This window comes from Stegostoma tigrinum, chromosome 18 (genome assembly GCF_030684315.1).
Source record: "Stegostoma tigrinum isolate sSteTig4 chromosome 18, sSteTig4.hap1, whole genome shotgun sequence".
Taxonomy (NCBI): Eukaryota; Metazoa; Chordata; class Chondrichthyes; order Orectolobiformes; family Stegostomatidae; genus Stegostoma; species Stegostoma tigrinum.
In genome coordinates this window covers 37239892-37259559 of record NC_081371.1, presented here as the reverse complement: position 1 = coordinate 37259559, position 19668 = coordinate 37239892, and the positions used below count along the sequence as shown (strand labels likewise).

Below are 19668 nucleotides of genomic sequence, written 5' to 3'. Positions count from 1 at the left end.
AGATTGATTTTATTTCCAAAGTAGGAATTCATAAAATGCCACTGTCTACAAATTGTGTGCTTTTCAAACAAAATTGAATGCATCTGCGATTACAGATCTGCAAATGCAAATTCATCCCGTAGATTTGTGTGCGCGTGCGCATGTGCCTGTGAGTCCAAGACTGCAGCAAGGATGAGGAGGGTACACAGTTTCTTATGGTCACAGTCTGTGATTTTGCTTAGGCAATTATGAAGTCATAGAATTATACAACATGGAACTGACTTTTTGGCCAACTTGGCCGTGCCAACCAGATAGGCTAAATTAATCTAGTCCCATTGGCCAGCATTTAGCCCAAATCCCTCTAAACCATTCCTGTTCATCCGGCTGCCTTTTAGATGTTGTAATTGTACAATTCTCCGCCACTTCCTCTGGCAGCTCATTCCCTACACACACCACCCTCTGTGAGAAAAAGGTTATTCCCTTGGGTGTCTTTTAAATAATCCTTCCCCTCTTCGCTTAAACCTGTGCCTTCTAGTTTTGGATTACCCCTTCCCCTGCCCCACTGGGGAAAAGACCTTGTCTGTTTAGTTTGTCCATGCACCTCAAGACTTGATAAAGTGACCCCCTCCTCCAGTGGCTTCATTTGAAGAATTGTTTTTTGCCTTGGAAGAGCGGGTGCACAGTCAGCCAGTGGGAGATGCTGGAGGAGAGAGTGTGAGGTATACGAGGAGCTCATTGTGATGTATGAACGGAAGGAGCGGTAGTGGAATCTACCATTAGTGGGTAGGACGGGGGATGCTAGGGACTCTGCCACTATTGGAGAGGGACGGGGTTGATTCCACCACATTCCGGCGGGGCCTGTATTTCATCCCCGTCACTGAGGTGTTCTTACTCGCTGAAAATGGGGGGGAGGTAGCGGAGCAGTTTACATAGTGCAGCCTTGCCTCAGCCGGGCCCAGGCTCGGGAGCACAGGGAGTTGGGGTTTCGGATCCGGAGAAGGATCGAGGTCGGGGCCTTTCGCCATGGGGCTCTCGGAGGCTCTGAGCCTGAACAGGCGGCTGTTAGCCGGGCTCCTGGTGAACCTGTCCGCTTCCATCTGCATCGTCTTCGTTAACAAATGGATTTACGTGGAGTATGCCTTCCCCAACATGACCCTCACATTGCTGCACTTTATCATAACCGGTCTGGGGCTCTACATCTGCCAGAGGCTTAACATCTTTTCCCCCAAAACTCTGAACCCCACCAAGATTTTGCTGCTGGCGCTCAGTTTCTGCGGTTTTGTTGTTTTCACAAACCTGTCCCTCCAGAATAATACCATTGGCACCTACCAGCTGGCCAAAGCCATGACCACTCCAGTCATTATCGTCATACAGACTGTCTACTACAAGAAGACTTTCTCTACCAGGATAAAGCTGACATTGGTAAGGGACATTAAGTCTAATAAAAGCTCTAAACATTTTGCACTGGGGAGGGGAGAGAAATGTTTGTGTAAAATTTCTGATATTTTATTTTGGAAAAGCTTGAAACTTGCTTGTGACTTTCACCAAACTTGCATCAGAATTTCAAAACAGTTGACAAACACAAATCATTACGTTACAGAGGTTAAACTACTTTTATAAATGTTTATACGAGCTTTCTACTTAAATAAAAACAAAATGCCGCACTCAGCAGCTCTGGCAGCATCCATGAGAAAGCTTCCTTCAACAAACTCATTGTATTTCCATCATTTTCTGTTATTTTTAATTTCTGATTTCCAGTGTCTCAAGTGCTTTGTTTTTCTGCAACTGATTTGATTCAAAATAACACTGGCCAAGTTGATTTGATGGTATTTGAATTTCAATTTAACATCATTATATGAAAATTGGTTCTGAATTAATGCAATTTCAATTTGACCTGGCTATAAGGAATATCCATTCAATAATGAACAGAAATTTAAGTTGTTTTCCAACAATTAGTATGCTGTATGAATCGAATGGTGGGTAACATGTCCATGCCCTGTGCCAGTACTGTCGTGTTTACAGTTCGTTTGTGTATGAGCATGCTCCTGATTCATTTATGCATTGATATCACTTTGTCTTTAACTAAAAGATTGAATAACGCCCCTATGACATTGGCAATACTGTGCATTGCAGGTAATGATGTTATCAGATGACTATTAAAACTTAGTTTCCAAGTTACCTTGAAGTTATATTATGCAGTCCCATTCTGTATGTAGTAGAATGTGAATTAAGTGCATCTGAAACGGAAACCTGCTCAACGCAGCTTCTGAAGGTCAGAAATCACACAAAACCAGGTTATAGCCCAACAGGTTTATTTGAGAACACAAGCTTTTGGAACATAGCCCCTTCGCCAGCATTTCACCTCCAAAAGCTTGTGTTTTCAAATAAACCTGTTGGACTGTGACCTGGTTTTGTGTGATTTCTGGCCTTCTCCACCTCAGTCCAATACCGGCACCTCCACATTGCAGCTACAGAATCAGAGCAGTATGTTTACCCTTAGATTACAACTTAAGTTTTCAGCTGGTTGGAGAGAGCAAGTATTTCTTTTTTAGGTACATAATGCCAATGAATCTGATTTAAAATTTTATCCAAAATTTAGGTTACATCTTCATAAAGGAATGTTAATGAATACTGTTTGTGAATATCCCTAGAGGTATTTTATAAACTCGTGCAAAAAGAGACTGTTTGTTAAATTGAAGCCCATAGAATTAGTAAATATGTTGTTGAATTGAAGGTGACTTATTGACCTGGTCAGGAAATTCACCGGGTGTTGTAGAGACTAGGCATAATGAGAATGTACTTTAGTTGACAGGATGTGACCAGTGTATCCACAGGACTTAAGATAACAAAGTGTCGGGCTAGATGAACCCAGCAGGCCAAGCAGCATCTCAGGAGCACAAAAGCTGACTTTTTGGGCCTAGACCCTTCATCAGAGAGGGGGATGGGGAGAGGATTTTGAAATAAATAGGGAGAGAGGGGGAGGCAAACTGAAGATGGAAAGAAGATAGGTGGAGAGGAGAGTATTGGGGGGGAAAGAGGTCAGTCCAGGGAGGACGGACAGGTCAAGGGGGCGGGATGAGGTTTGTAGTTCACTGCATTACCAATTTATAGATCAAAGCATAACATTACATGATATTGATAGGTTAAGTAAAGGGAAATACTGTGGCAAATTTATTTCAATTCACATGGATGTGAATCGTGGTCTTAAGGCAGTTATAAGTGAAATGCTAGAAATGATTATGGTCCAAAGTGACTTGAGAATCTAAGTACATTAAAAATAACTTAAATTTATACAGAAAATAATGAAATATCAATGGATCTAGATTATCAGAATATGAGATGGTAGAAGTCATGCCATATTGGGAGCACTGTGGCAGTTCTGGCTCCATGTTGTAGAGAGCATGTATTGACTTTGGAGGGAATGCATTATCAATTTATCAGAATGATACTTGGATTTCAAATGTTACGTTTTTAAGCTGTTAGGGACACGGTAAAGGTAGATAGATAATTGGAAACTATTTACACTAGTTGAGGAGTCCAAGTCCAGGTGTTGGATGCGATGCATGGCTTAAAAATTAGAGCCAGACGTGTCAGAATTGTGTTAGAAAATGTTTTGACATGGTTAGGAGGTAAAAGTACGAAATATTCTTCAGATCAGCTGGTTTCTGCTGTCGGTATTATGTATGGAATTAGGCTACAGATCAGCTACAATCTCACGAAACAAAACAGGCTAGAAAAGCTGAATGTCTCATAATGGGTTGCATGGTTCTAGATTGACAGCTCTGGACCTTTACAGAAATCTGTTTTAAGCGTTTGTCTGTTACTTCACTGTCAGTGGTGGTGGAGTAGCTTTAATGTTCACAAAATTAAACTCAATATGCAACCTTGATTTGCACATTTTTGTAGAAGTCTCAAATCTTAAATTCTCCATTGGATTTATTGAAATAAAACAGAAGTAACAACAAGGCCCAACCCTAAGCTTAAACATCTTTGGGTGCTTAGTGACTTCATAAGATTAGAAATGTTCACTAATGACTGTGTGCACTGTTCAGGACCAAACACAACCCCTCAGATACTGAAGCAGTGTCCAGAGGCAGCTAGACAGACAATATCCTGGTTTTGACTATGTGGTAAGCAACATCTGCACCACAAGTACCTGGCAATAACCGTCACCAGCAAGAGGGAATCTAGCCATCACCTCTAGGCGTTCAATGACATTTCAACTGCTAAATTCCTCCTGTCAACCTCTTGGGGTTACTGCTGACCAGAAACTGAACTGGACTAGCCATAGAAATATTGTGGCTGCAAATGCAGGTTAGACACAAGAAATTCTGTAAAATTCTAATTCTGTACTTGCCTGTCTCCCCAATACCTGTCCACCATCTACACGGCACAAGTCTGGAATATGCAAGTGTACTCTCCACCTACCTGGATGAGCGCAGCTCCAACAACATACAAGAAGCTTGACCTCATCCAGAACAAAGCTATCCACTTTGACTGGCATTCTGTCCATCACATTCCATATTCATTCCCTTCAACACCGATGCACAGCGGCAGCAGTGTATACCGTCTACACAATGCATTGGAACAACTGACCAAGGCTTCTCTGACAACACTTTACAAACCAGTGACCTCTGCTAAAAGGGAGAACAAGGAAAGCAGATGCAAGTACCAACACCTGCAAGTTTCCCTCCAAACCACACCATCCTGACTTTGAATTATGTTGCAGCTTGTTCAGAGTTGTTGGCTCAAAATCCTCAGACTCCCTTCTTGACAGCATTGTGGATGTCACAAGGACTGCAGCAGTTCACCACCATCACCTCCAGGCAATTTGGGATGGGCAATGAGTACTGGCCTAGCCTGCAACACCCAAGTCCCATGAACACATTTTTAAAAAGCAACACACAGTACTCACACAGTCATATAAGTAAATCGTTTGCAACCTTTGCATGCCGATGTTAAAAAAACACAAGTATTAGTTGCAGTAAATTTGAACTGATAAAATTAGCCAATAGTATCTAGATTCTACATACATACAGTAGTTAGCTCTGTAAGCATCACACCATTGGTATTAGCAAATCTCACCTTAATGTATCACTGTTACCAAGGAATGAATCAACAATGAATGTAATGACTGGAGTACTTTTGCCTAGAATCTTTTTCTAACTAAAATGTGACCAAATTTTATAGACAAGCTGTTTAAATATATATTTATTTTAATGATTTGTCAAATGTTTTAAGTATCACTACTGAAATAAGTCAAGATACAATGATTACATTGTAATCTGTAGTCAGAGTAAAACAGCCAGGCAACCAACCCCTAAAGCCATGAATAAGTCAACTGTTCTGCACAATCCCTGCCTTTTCTAATATGTATTCATGGACGAAGATATGTTTGAAGTTAATTTTTTTTATGACATGTAGGTCACATGCAGTGAATGAATGTCTATTTCACAGGGTTTTTTTTAAAGATTACTGCCTGAATCAACACTTCCACACAGCTTACTTTTTATTACATATTACAATTTTCATGTGTATATTATGACCCTGCAAATTTTAATATGAGAATCTTTGAAATCTGCATTTTGTAATTTGTTTCTTACTAATGATTTAGTAAATATTTAATTTTTTAAAATCGATTTTTATTTTTTAAACATCTAGAAACACTTACTATTTTTCGTCCAAACAGAAATTTAGATGTTTAGTGTGTTATATTTGGTTCTTCTCTTCTGGAAAATGTACTAGTCTGTATGGCTATAAATGTTAAACTGGAAATAACCATCTCCCACTTATTTCTTACAGATCCCTATTACTTTGGGAGTATTTCTGAATTCTTACTTTGATGTGAAGTTTAATTTTCTAGGAATACTTTTTGCAACACTTGGTGTTTTGGTTACCTCAATATATCAAGTGGTTAGTAATTTTGATTTTTCTTGCATATTTTTATAAGTACTAAACACAAATACTTTGTGTTCATCACAATCTAAACACCCTGATGTTTGGCGATAACAACAGGATCATCGGAAATGCTTGCATTAAACAATTACTTTTAATATCCTAATTGTTCCAACTGTTTAACTGAATACTTTTCTTAAAAGCTTAGTTTGCAATTTGAAAAGTATTTTGAGTAAGTGGTTCATTTTTTAAAATTGGACCGTTTTGGGATTATTTGTTCTTATATAATACATTTTCATTATAGTTTTCTAAGTGCTTGTTATGCTTTTGTTCAAATATTTTCTTATCTTTTACCTTGCCGATTGGCTTTAACTGAAGTGGCAACAAACGACCTTTTCCAATGTTGTAAGTGGTGCCACATTTTAATGTGGCCATGTTACGTTTGGCTCCTGAGACCTGATAATTTGGCCCAAAGTATTTATTATTTGTAGGTTAGTCCTGTAGTGTCATGGAATAGAGGTTTAGAAAGGGCTCATAGCTGAGAAATGGAGAAAATGTAGATCAGCCAACCAAGTTCTGTTAGTATCCGTAATGTGCATTATCTGCAAATTAATGTTACATGTAGCTAAGTTGCCTGTATTGTACTTAAGCCTCTGTGGTACACACTTGTTTTGATCATGGCAACAAAGTAGTCCCCTGGAGCTGGGGGACTAAATTGTGGAAAATTTCCTGTCTTGCACAAGGGTATTAACTTCTCTGACTTGAATGCACTATTTAACATGCCACATAAAACAGGAAGATTCTCCAGTTTAGTCTCTCAGCTGTTATGTTAGTTGACGTAAGCTCTGGCATGATTCCTGCTACTGATTGCTGTCAATCCTGAACGTCTGTTTCAACTTTCTGCATTAAAATATGTTGAAAGTGGGATTGTAAAATATTTATTATTCTGTGGCTACTTTGAAAACAGATACTTGGTTTCTGAGATAATAAAATGTGAGGCTGGATAAACACAGCAGGCCAAGCAGCATCTGAGGAGCACAAAAGCTGACGTTTCGGGCCTAGACCCTTCATCAGAGAGGGGGATGGGGTGAGGGTTCAGGAATAAATAGGGAGAGAGGGGGAGGCGGTCCGAAGATGGAGAGAAAAGAAGATAGGTGGAGAGAGTATAGGTGGGGAGGTAGGGAGGGGATAGGTCAGTCCAGGGAAGACGGACAGGTCAAGGAGGTGGGATGAGGTGAGTAGGTAGGAGATGGGGGTGCGGCTTGGGGTGGCAGGAAGGGATGGGTGAGAGGAAGAACAGGTTAGGGAGGCAGAGACAGGTTGGACTGGTTTTGGGATGCAGTGGGTGGAGGGGAAGAGCTGGGCTTTTGTGCTCCTGAGATGCTGCTTGGCCTGCTGTGTTCATCCAGCCTCACATTTTATTATCTTGGATTCTCCAGCATCTGCAGGTCCCATTATCTCTGATACTTGGTTTCTGGCCTTGTTTTGCAATGGCTGATCAGCATTCTTGTTTATTCATCCACACAGTTGCAGATCTGTTTAGTACTGAGTTTACTCATCTAATTAAATTTCCATGTAACACATCAGATGTTGGATATGTCGGATGTAAAGTTATGTTTTTCTGATATAAGGAATAGAATGAAGGGCTGGTTACCTTGTTGGGTGCTTTCTGCAAAGAAAGAGCATATTCTGCTTTGTGCCATGTTAAGATGCGAATCAGCAAATTCCCACCCGACACATGCTTATGATACAGTCTCCTGACATAGAATGCTGCATCCAGGGAATAGCCAAATAGTGATTTATTTTAAAAAATTGTGTTGGGTCAGCAAATTGGCTGTGGCGTTTTAGTGAAACGTAAATGAACAGATTCCACAAAAAGCAACCACGTTGAAGGCTATAAATTCAAACACTCATTGTTGAAATTATTTTTGAGTTGTTCCAGTAATAATTGTGATATAAATACATGAATATTTATTTTAAAAATAACTTGAGCCAGTAAAACTGAATATTTTCCCTTATGATCTCTAAACATAACCATTCAGTTGCCATTCTAGTGTTACTGTTCCTCTCTGGAGGGTTATCAATGGCTTCAAGTGTTCAGAATCAGTGATTTCTGTTTGTCTAATGCTTTGCTTCAGTTCTGTTATTGATCTTCCCTTCTACAGAGGCCCAATGATGCATGTGCTGGGTCTCTTTTCAGTGCAATTTATGACAACCCTGTCGATGTTTTCCTTTTGCTGCATTCCATTGAGCATTTCTGATCTCCTAGTATTAAATAATAATCATAATATCATTACAAGCTGTTAAATTACCACTTAATCATCTGTATAACATATTTTTCTTATTGGTTTCATTTTACAGTGGGTAGGAGCTAAACAACATGAGTTGCAGGTGAATTCTATGCAGCTCTTATACTACCAGGCCCCAATGTCATCTATCATTCTGATGTTCACTGTTCCTTTTTTTGAACCAGTGACTGGAGAGGGAAGCATCTTTGGAAACTGGTCTACTACAGCATTGGTAAGATTCTGAAATAGTTGTGTTATTCTTGCAAACTTTAATATTTGGGACAGTAAGTTGTATTCCAGTCTTCTGACTGTCATCTCTCTCATGCTGCCTGCACAGACACTAGATAATAAAGTTCTGTGTTCTTTTTATTTAACAGTGTACCTTAATCCTGACTGCCATTTTGTTGTATCAAGGTGAAATTTATAATTTCTTCTACCAGTCTTTCTTGTTAACTCTGAATGAAATAGGTATTTTGGTAAAAGTTTTGTTATTTGTGCACTTTTTTCAATTCTGTTCTGCAAATATCTGGATTATGAATTGTTTATTAGCAGACAGTGAGATCGCTAAATTAACACATATGTTTTAATACTAAACAAGGTGTAAGATCAATTTTGGCTTAGGGAAAAACTTTTTCAATTCATTCATTGGATTTGGGTGTCTCTGACAATGTCAGCATCTAATTACTCTTAAGAAGACAGTAGTGAGCTGCAGCCTTAAACCATTGTTTTCCATGTTGTGTAGGTACTGTAGAGTGCTATTAGAAAGAGAATGCGGGAACTTTACCCAGTGAACACCAAGAAACGTGATATAATTCCATGTCAGGATGGTGTTGAACTTATAATGCACAATGCAGACTTGATGCCAAACAAGCATGCCCTGGATAGTGTTGAGCTTCTTGAGTGTTGCCAGAGCTGACTTCATCCAGACAGCTCTCAGAAGTCCATCAACGCCTGATTTAAGTAGAGGGAGCAGAAGATTAAGAACCTGAGACACAAACAATTGCTTGCAAAACTGAACTTTTTTGTAATTTAGAAAAAAATAAACAAAATTTGAGGGGAGTATGATTCCAGTCTTTACAATAAAGGGAAAACAGATGGCAGCAAAGCATTGGGAAGTCAGGAGGTGAGGGTTACTTGCACAGACTAAACACAGGCTGATTTTGCATGTTTAATCTTTTGGAGCTACTGAACAAGTCCTGGCAATTCCTAATCACTCCAGTGTCATTTTTCTTAAAATTAAGAATAATGGGAGGCTTTTAACACTGCAGAATACTATTTGCATGCAAAATTCATATATTCAGTTCCTAGTTCCAGCCTTCATGCCAAAGTGCTACATCATCAGAGGAAATAGCAGATAGGATGGGTTCAAATGTAGATGGCTCCCTCCAACTAGGAATCATTTGACTTGTATTGTCAGTTTTGTAATTTTTAATTTTAAATCCAAGTATACTTTTATTAACAGGATTTGTTGAAGTACATAGTGTACATTTGAGAAGTAGTGGGTAATAATGAACATGCATTATTTTCTTATCTGTTTTATAATTTAAAAGCATTAAACACAATGTAAGTTTTATCTTTTATAGATGATGGTGTTGCTTTCTGGAATTATTGCCTTTCTGGTGAACTTGTCAATTTACTGGATTATTGGAAATACCTCACCTGTCACGTATCCTTCGGCATTTGGTATTGCTTTTAAGTAGTGACCATTTAATATATCGTTACAATTGCAAACAACAGATTTTTCTTTTTAGTGATAATGGGAACTGCAGATGCTGGAGAATCCAAGATAATAAAGTGTGAAGCTGGATGAACACAGCAGGCCAAGCAGCATCTGAGGAGCACAAAAGCTGACGTTTCGGGCCTAGACCCTTCATCAGAGAGGGGGATGGGGTGAGGGTTCTGGAATAAATAGGGAGAGAGGGGGAGGCGGACCGAAGATGGAGAGAAAAAAAGATAGGTGGAGAGGAGAGTATAGGTAGGGAGGGGATAGGTCAGTCCAGGGAAGACGGACAGGTCATGGAGGTGGGATGAGGTTAGTAGGTAGGAAATGGAGGTGCGCCTTGGGGTGGGAGGAAGGGATGGGTGAGAGGAAGAACAGGTTAGGGAGGCAGAGACAGGCTGGGCTGGTTTTGGGATGCAGTGGGGGGAGGGGGACGAACTGGGCTGGTTTTGGGATGCGGTGGGGGAAGGGGAGATTTTGAAGCTGGTGAAGTCCGCATTGATTCCATTGGGCTGCAGGGTTCCCAAGCGGAATATGAGTTGCTGTTCCTGCAACCTTCGGGTGGCATCATTGTGGCACTGCAGGAGGCCCATGATGGACATGTCATCAAACGAATCGGAGGGGGAGTTGAAATGGTTTGCGACTGGGAGGTGCAGTTTTTTATTGCGAACCGGGCGGAGGTGTTCTGCAAAGCGGTCCCCTAGCCTCCGCTTGGTTTCCCCAATGTAGAGGAAGCCACACCGGGTACAATGGATACAGTACCACATTGGCAGATGTGCAGGTGAACCTCTGCTTAATATGGAAAGTCATCTTGGGGCCTGGGATGCGGGTGAGGGAGGTGGTGTGGGGGCAAGTATAGCATTTCCTGCGGTTGCAGGGTAGGTGCCGGGTGTGGTGGGGTTGGAGGGCAGTGTGGAGCGAACAAGGGAGTCACGGAGAGAGTGGTCTCTCTGGAAAGCAGACAAGGGTGGGGATGGAAAAATGTCTTGGGTGGTCCACTTCACCAACACCTTCCACCCCAACCTTTAGTTCACCTGGGCCATGTCAGCACATCCCTCACCTTCTTGGACCTCTCCGTCTCCATCTCAGGCAACCAGCTTGTAACTGACATCCATTTCAAGCCCACCGACTCCCACAGCTACCTATAATACACCTCCTCCCACCCACCCCCCTGCAAAAATTCCATCCCCTATTCCCAATTCCTCCGCCTCCGCCGCATCTGCTCCCACGATGAGGCATTCCACTCCTGCACATCCCAGATGTCCAAGTTCTTCAAGGACCGCAACTTTCCCCCCACAGTGGTCGAGAATGCCCTTGACCGCGTCTCCCGCATTTCCCACAACACATCCCTCACACCCCGCCCCCGCCACAACCGCCCCCAAGAGGATCCTCCTCGTTCTCCCACACCACCGCACCAACCTCCGGATACAACTCATCATCCTCCGACACTTCTGCCATCTACAATCCGACCCCACCACCCAAGACATTTTTCCATCCCCACCCTTGTCTGCTTTCCGGAGAGACCACTCTCTCCGTGACTCCCTTGTTCGCTCCACACTCCCCTCCAACCCCACCACACCCGGCACCTTCCCCTGCAATCGCAGGAAATGCTACACTTGCCCCCACAACACTTCCCTCACCCCTATTCCAGGCCCCAAGATGACTTTCCATATTAAGCAGAGGTTCACCTGCACATCTGCCAATGTGGTATACTTTATCCATTGTACCCGGTGTGGCTTCCTCTACATTGGGGAAACCAAGCGGAGGCTAGGGGACCGCTTTGCCGAACACCTCTGCTCGGTTCGCAATAAACAACTGCACCTCCCAGTCGCAAACCATTTCCACTCCCCCTTCCATTCGTTAGATGACATGTCCATCATGGGCCTCCTGCAGTGCCACAATGATGCCACCCGAAGGTTGCAGGAACAGCAACTCATATTCCGCTTGGGAACCCTGCAGCCCAATGGTATCAATGTGGACTGCACCAGCTTCAAAATCTCCCCTTCCCCCACCGCATCCCAAAACCAGCCCAGTTCGTCCCCTCCCCCCGCTGCATTCCAAAACCAGCCCAACCAGTCCTTCCTCTCACCCATCCCTTCCTCCCACCCCAAGGCGCACCTCCATTTCCTACCTACTAACCTCATCCCACCTCCTTGACCTGTCGTCTTCCCTGGACTGACCTATCCCCTCCCTACCTCCCCACCTATACTCTCCTCTCCACCTATCTTTTTTTTTTCTCCCCATCTTCGGTCCGCCTCCCCCTCTCTCCCTATTTATTCCAGTTCCCTCCCCCCATCCCCCTCTCTGATGAAGGGTCTAGGCCCGAAACGTCAGCTTTTGTGCTCCTGAGATGCTGCTTGGCCTGCTGTGTTCATCTACCTTCACAGATTTTTCTTTTTAACTCAATTAACCCAATTTTATTTAATTTTGGGTTGCTTTGCCTGGGGAAATTTTGTCTGTGCCTAATATGCACACACATTTTCTTTTATTCAAGCATCTCCATAAAATAAGTTAACCAGCATTTGGAACAATTTGGTGATCTGCCCTTGGTGAACGTGGTTTGATATTTAAATCAGAATTTTTCTTCCAGCAGGAATTACCCAGCTTTCACTTGGCAGTTCCTTTGTTTGATATGGCTAACGTATGAGTTGACTGCATAAGGAATTATTCAGAGATCTACATTTTATATTTACATAAGCTTAGTATGTTACAGAACATTACACTGCTTATGCTTACTGTGTTTATAAATTAGTTCACTATGATGCTGTCTTGTAAATATATACCAGAGAATGATTGATTCAGGTATAAGAAGCTTCCTTATCTATTTCCTTGTCAAGGAGACCAATACCAAACAAACGTGAACTATACAGTTGAGCAGGTACCTTTTGAGGGATTGGAAAATTATTGAAATGTGAATGAATAAATAAAAGCAGTTCATATTGGAAAAGGTGCAATGAAATGTATTTGAGGAAAAAATATTGCTAAAGGTTTAAAAATGGTTTGGATGTGATTATTCACCATTCACTGAAATTTATGTTGGATGTTAATCTGTTGGTTTGTCAGATCATAGGATACATTTCACGGGCTAAGCTGAAATAAGTTTTAAGTTAAATTATCTTTGAAGCTACATTTGATGGTTACTGCCCAATTTCGAAACAATGTTAAAGAGGGAGCACAGAAGAATAGGACCCTGATTCTAAGACATTAGATTTTCATTACGAGGAATTGCTGGCATAAGTTAAGTATTTTCCTAATTTTAAGAAAATAAAATTTGAAGGGAGCATGATTCCAGCCTTTAGAATAAAGGGTATACATAGTAATATGTATGTGAACAATTGCTGCAGCTGGAAGCAGGTGAGATTTTATGGTTACAGTTTTCCTTCAGCAAGCATACGAATTTGAGGATGTTCTCTCACTTTGTCCCTTGTACACAAATCATAATCTTGAAGTAAAATCTAGCTGGTCATTGAAGATGTACAGATTTGCAGGTAGAGTGAGATTTTAAGTTGTGCTTTGAGTAATGAGTCTGTAATGTTGTCTTCAGTATTTCCGAAGCATCCACTGTTTCTTCATGTGATTTCTATAATGCACCTGTCTCTGACGACTTAATTCTTGTGCTTATATTTAACCAAACAGGATAAAATGCAGTCTTTTCTAGAGATTTGTTCCTTGACAAACAAACATTCAGATACAACATGTTTGGACATTTTAAGTTCTGCATTACCCTACTGGGAGGTTATATTTTGTTTAAAGATCCCCTTTCACTTAATCAAGGTCTGGGGATTTTGTGTACATTGTGTGGTATTTTGTTTTACACACATTTTAAACTCTGTGAACAAGAAGAAGGAAAAAACAAACTGGCTCAAAGGCCTTAATAATTCTTCTGAGTTCTACATATTTTCTTTCCCCAAAGTGTTGCTAGTGAGCACCAATTCGTAGGTACTTGCTAAGTATGGCATCTCTAAAATTGAAACAAATGCAATTAAATATTTCACTTCACTGCAGAAGATGTTTGCTGTTCGCACACAAGTTTATAAATTTGACCAATTTTCATGGGCCATGTTCTGCTAATTTTTGTAATTGCTTTTAAGGAGGTTCTTTGCGATTAATATGTTATGTCAAGTTCATTCAGCTTTAAATTTGAAAGCATGTCATTATAGAATTGTCCTACATGCATAAAATGGCTGATAAGTGTTCTGAATCTTGGAAACAAAATTAGACGTACAGATAATGTGAAAATTGGTTTAATCATGTATTTTATGAAAGTGGATATTTGTAATTTACGTGCTTTGCACATCCTGTATTATACTGGGCAATTTATTGTGGTGGGCGGAAGGATTAAAATTACTTTTTCATTGCTCTTATTACATGTTTAGAACATGTGGACAAGGAAAAGAATACAGAAGTGACAAAGTTCTGTTTTCTGCTGCAACAGATTAACAGTTTCCAGGACCACTTTCAGTGGGTCACTATTGGGATAGTGATAGTTTCTTGCAAGTTACATTGCAAAGCAGAGCCTTAAAATGTTTCTTGCAACATTTTCAATATAATTTTTTTTCTATCTTGAAACACGAATCCAAATAAAAATGCAAATAATTGTTGTAGAAAGCATGGATAAGAATACATGTGGCTTTGTGTAACTAATATCTATGTGCAGTGATCTGAATTAGCTTGTTCAGTAGCTCATGGTGGCAGACAACTTAAAGCAAAAATGTCGAGGGAAGAACAGAAGGCTGTATGAACACCCCCAAACTCAATGGTAAGTGGAACCTGGCATGAGTGCCAAAGACAAGACTGAAACACCTGCAACTCCATTCATCCACCACTTCACTTCACTTCACGTTCCACCATCACAGGAACTGGCTATTGGCCAATTTCATTTGCTCATTGTAATAACAAGTAATGGTGAAGCAGGGAGAAAATGGATGTGTATGAGCCACATTAACATCCTGATTACGTGCTTAAGACTTATGCTCCAGAACTAACCACACCTATAGTTGGAATATTGACGTCCATTTGGCAAATTAGAAGATTTGTCCAGGCATGCTGTGTCCACCAAAAGCAGGAAAGATCCATCTGATCATTGACAGCCTCGTCAGTTTACACTCAATATCATTAATGTTATGGAAGTCATCGTTGCAGTGTGCTATCAAAAGTGGTTACCAGTAACATCCTTGACTGGGATACCATCAGGACTGCTCAGCGTTCTGATCTCATTACAGCTTTGGTCCAAACTTGCATAGAAGTACTAAATTCTGTGGTTGAGATTAAAAAATGACAGCACTTGTCATGGCTGCCTCTGACAGAATTTGGCTGTTTTATTATTCACTCTTGGGATGTGAATTTTGTTGGCTAGGCCAGTTATTGCCTGTCCCTAGTTACCTTGATAAGGTGACGGTAAGTTGCATTCTTGAACTGCTGCAGCATGTGCTGTATGTAGACCCGCAATGCCATTAAAGAGGAAATTCCAGGATTCTGACCCACTGACAGTGAAGGAACTGTGATGTATTTCCATGTCAGGAGGGTGACTGGCTTGGAGCGAATGTTACAAATGATGTTTTAATGTATCTGCTGCCCTGCCTGTCAAGATGGTATTAGTTGTGGGCCTGAAAGGGGTTTTCTAAGTAGCTTTGGTGAATTTCTGCAGTGCATCTTGTAGATGTTACACGCTGCCACACCAAGCATTAGTGACAGAGGGAGAGGATGGTGTCAAGTTGCTTTAAGTGTTGTTGGAGCTGCACCCATCCAAGGAAGTGGGGAGTATTCCATCATACTCCTGACCTGTGCCTTGTAGAGGCTTTGGGAGGTTACTTGTTGCAGTATTCCTAGCCTCTGAACTGCTCTCATTGGTACTGTATTTATGTGGCTAATCCAGTTCAGCCTCTGGTCAATTGTAACCGCCCAAGATGTTGATAGTGGGGGATTCAGGGATAGTAGTGCCTTTGAAGATCTTTGTAAAACTGAAGTCAAAAGGATTTGGGAAGAATAGCAGGATTCAGATCCAGTGAAACTACTTTAGCCCTAGGAAATAGCTGCAGGAGTTCTTCAGGGCAGTGTCCTAGGTCCCAGCCATCTTTTGTTGTAAAATCTTATGTGGAGATGTTCACTGAAATGATGTTTAGTTCAGTTTAATATTCCCCAGATAATGAAATAGTTAATTTACAATATTCAGGAGGACCTGGACATAATCAGGCTTAGATTGAAAAGTGGCATTTAACCTTTACACAACTATCAGGTCATGACCATCTCCACCAAGAGAAAGACTAACTAACCATCTGTCTGTTGATTTTTCATGTCTTGTATCATCATCAACATTCCTGAGATTTATTATTGTTCAGAAACTAACTTGACCACCTAGCCAAAATTCTGTGGCTACAAGATGAATCAGTCAGGGTATTCTGAATTAAGTGACTTGCCTCCTGACTCCAAAAAGCCTTAATATTATTAACAAGGCAGTTAGTAGCTTGACAAATTACTCTTGCCTAAATGACTGCAGTTCCAATAACACTGAGGGACCTTAATATTATCCAGGGCAAAACATTTCCACTGCTTACCATCTCATCCACCATCTTAAGTGTGCACTCCCTCTGTTGCTGTCTGAAATGTGTCCCGTGTACAAGGTGCACTGCAGCAACCTGCCAACATTTCCTTGACAGCACTGCATGACCTCCCCATAGTCTGCAGCAGTTTAAGGCCCTAGCGCGCTCTCACTTCAATGCTGATATTGTCAGTAACTGGAGCAGAGGCAACTGAACGTTTGGAGCCTGTTAAAATGAATTTACAACTATATTCTTTAATATTTATAGAAAATATTTTTGTTCCACCGATTGTAATTTCAGCTAAATGAGATTGCTTACAAATAGTTTTGTGAGGAATAAAATAGAATGTCAAGTATGTTTTATTTTGGTCCTTTCAAAAGAGGAAAGATACCTTGTAGTAACAACCAAAAAATAAGATGCTGCCAGACAGTATTTCCAGGTATAGAAAGAAAGAAACAAAATTGGGCAGAATTTTCTAGACCCATGGGACAGACAGCATAGTTGTTGACCTGGGGGTTGGCCCACCATGTGACAGTGAGTGTGGAGGTTGCCTCTATGAAAATTATACTATTGATATTATCCAATCTTGGGAATCCATTGGTCCCGATGTTGGAATCTTGAAATCCAGGGACAAATTCAGCCTATTGTTTCAAGTCTGTGACTTTTCTCAGAACATTCTGTAGGAAAGATTAGCTTTCGCTTTTGAGAAAATCTCAAGTATGACCATTTTCAAACTGTTAATACAGGATTGATTCTTTAGTATTGTTACGTTTGGATCTTGAATCAGAGTCCTGTACAAATCAAGAGCAGAACATTTTGAAGACTTTTTAAAGCCTTGCTCATTACAGTTAAGATGCTAAGATTTAAACTGTCATCCATATATTTAGTTTATATTGTTCTTTAATACATTCTGGTTAGATGAGTTATTTTTAAATTTCAGTTTCTTATGTCAAGAATTCTACTTTCACTGTATGAAGAAATCTGGTTTACAGCATTGGTTAAACATCTGTTGGTGGTTTGAACTCTGCATACATATTAAATCATTGGGCAATGCAAGTTGAGTATTTGATATTATAAATGATTTTTATTCCAGGTTGCAACTTAGTTAAAACAACTTTTTTGTTTCATTTTCATGAATGCTCTTGCTTTTTCAAATGTTTACTTTGGTTAAGTGCTATATTTTGTAATGATATAAAACCAAGGGGATGAACTGCATTTTGTTTACAGTAGAATAGATAACATATGAAAACTTGACTGTATGGTGCTCAATACTTTTCCCATGGTACAGTGGAATGAAAATGTGCAGGTTTACAGCTATATCTATAAAATTGTATATTTGTATGAAGTGACTTCCATGTTTCCTTGTCTTTTTCTCTCCTAACTTTACTCGTATCATAGGGGGAAAAAGTTGAAAAATAAACAACTATCTTTGTGTAGCATTATAGATCTGAATTGCTATATATAATCATGGACATTTGCAAAAGAAAAGAGAGAGGTTATTGAAGACATGAAAGTGTAAAGATGGCACACTGAATCAGAATCCTAAATCAGGTACAAAACCAAGGTCTTCACCGTCACCAGTACTAGGATAAGGCCTGAAATGTCCTTCAGCTTTTTTTCTTCATGGACTCATAAGTATATTGGAGATTCCAACAGTCAGTTTGCAACTTGTAAAAAACCAGTACACAATTCTACATTTCTGATCATTTTAGTTCTTACATAGAAGAATTGACCAGATGACTGAACTATATAACAATTATAGTCAGTGTTCATATTACTAATGCCAAGTGGCTTGTTGTGAAAGGTAATAATGCCACCAGGAATCTGTGGGTCTCTGAGCAGGAATTCAGTGCATGGACAGAAGTGTGACTTTAATGGCTACAGTTACAATTTGTTATTCCACTTGTAGATCCAGTGACCACATTTTCCTGGACTGTTCTCAAGCAGTTGAAGGTTGTAACCTAGGACCTAACTAAGTGATAATCAGGTTGCAGTTGGTGATATTTGAAGTTAACAGGATATTTGCCATCAAAGGGTAATCCTGTCATCAGTTTATAGACTGTGAACTGTGTTCCAGTAGGAACTAAATAATTTGAAAAATGTATATTGTTTTTGAGGTTTTGTGTTAATTCTGTGTCAATAGACCATAAGACATAGGAGTGGAAGTAAGGCCATTTGGCCCATCACGTCCAATCCACCACTTAAATCATGGCTGATGGGCATTTCAACTCCACTTCCCTGCACTCTCCCTGTAGCCCTTGCTGATGGTATTCTTTGAAGATGATTTCCCTGCAGCAATAGCAGGTTCAGAGTGCTACCAGGGGAAGCCTCCTGAGCCATGTTGGCCGCCACCCCCCCCCCCCCCCCCCGTGTATCAAAGACCTGTCTTCCACCAGTTTGATTCAATCCATAATGAAACCAAGACTTGCCAAGTCACTGCAGATTATGAAGGCAATTATTCTGAACTAGACACATGACCAGCTAAGCTGTTCCACTGTATCTGCAACGCTACCATCTTTATGGCATTGCAAAATTGCCCATATGTTCTGTCCACAAAAACAAGACAGTTCCTTTCTGACCTCATTCATGCCCAGTCAACTCTCAAATGTCAGATAAGTGATGGATAGGGTCATAAACAGTATTTTTAAAAGTGCTACTTGCAATAACCTCCTCAGTTGATTTTCACCATCGGTACATAATTCATATCCAATCATTTTGAGTTGCTCAAGCAATGGTTGTGCTTTCATGACAAGGCCAAAAGTGGCAATGTTCATTGTGCAGTTCTTAATGTCCAGCATCAATTACCACTTTTCATACTAAAGCAGCTTGTGTCCACATGCAGCAAGAATCAGTCAACATTCATAGTTGGGCTGGCAACAAGAAACTAACATTGCCTGCCATTTGTGTGACCACCTTCAACGAAAGATACTAATCATCACCACCTGCTGTTCATTGCAAAGCTTCTAATCCAACATTAACTACATCTTGGGCGTTTGTTTTACCAGAAACTAGACTGCACCAATCGTCTAGATATTGTGCTAATGACAAGTCAAAGGCTAGGAATCCTGCAGCAAGAACTCATCATCTGACTTGCTAACGTCTGTCCAACAATTAAAAGGCACAATTTGGGATTGTTATGAAAGATTCTCCATTTGCCTTGGTGGATACAGCTCCCAGCAGTGATGAAGCTTGAAACCAGTCAGGACAAGCAGCCCCTTGATAGGCACCCCATTCACCCGCATGTACA

General features: G+C 40.6%; 1 protein-coding gene across 3 annotated transcripts; it reads left to right on the top strand.

The window, feature by feature from the left end:
- The first annotated feature begins 444 nt into the window (after positions 1 to 444).
- On the top strand, positions 445 to 17770 carry slc35e3 (solute carrier family 35 member E3). Of its 3 annotated transcripts, XM_059652455.1 has the most exons (6): positions 454 to 1401; positions 5782 to 5892; positions 8236 to 8394; positions 9746 to 9828; positions 13571 to 13629; positions 13672 to 17770. In XM_059652455.1, the coding sequence occupies exons 1-6, from the start codon at positions 1003 to 1005 to the stop codon at positions 13755 to 13757; spliced, it is 897 nt and encodes a 298-aa protein (XP_059508438.1). In that variant the 5' UTR covers positions 454 to 1002; the 3' UTR covers positions 13758 to 17770. The 3 variants fall into 3 exon arrangements, with proteins under 3 accessions (XP_048404697.1, XP_059508438.1, XP_048404695.1); XM_048548738.2 differs by having other exon boundaries at positions 597 to 1401; positions 13571 to 17770; XM_048548740.2 differs by lacking the exons at positions 9746 to 9828; positions 13571 to 13629; positions 13672 to 17770 and adding an exon at positions 8540 to 9697 and having other exon boundaries at positions 445 to 1401.
- Positions 17771 to 19668: the final 1898 nt, after the last annotated feature.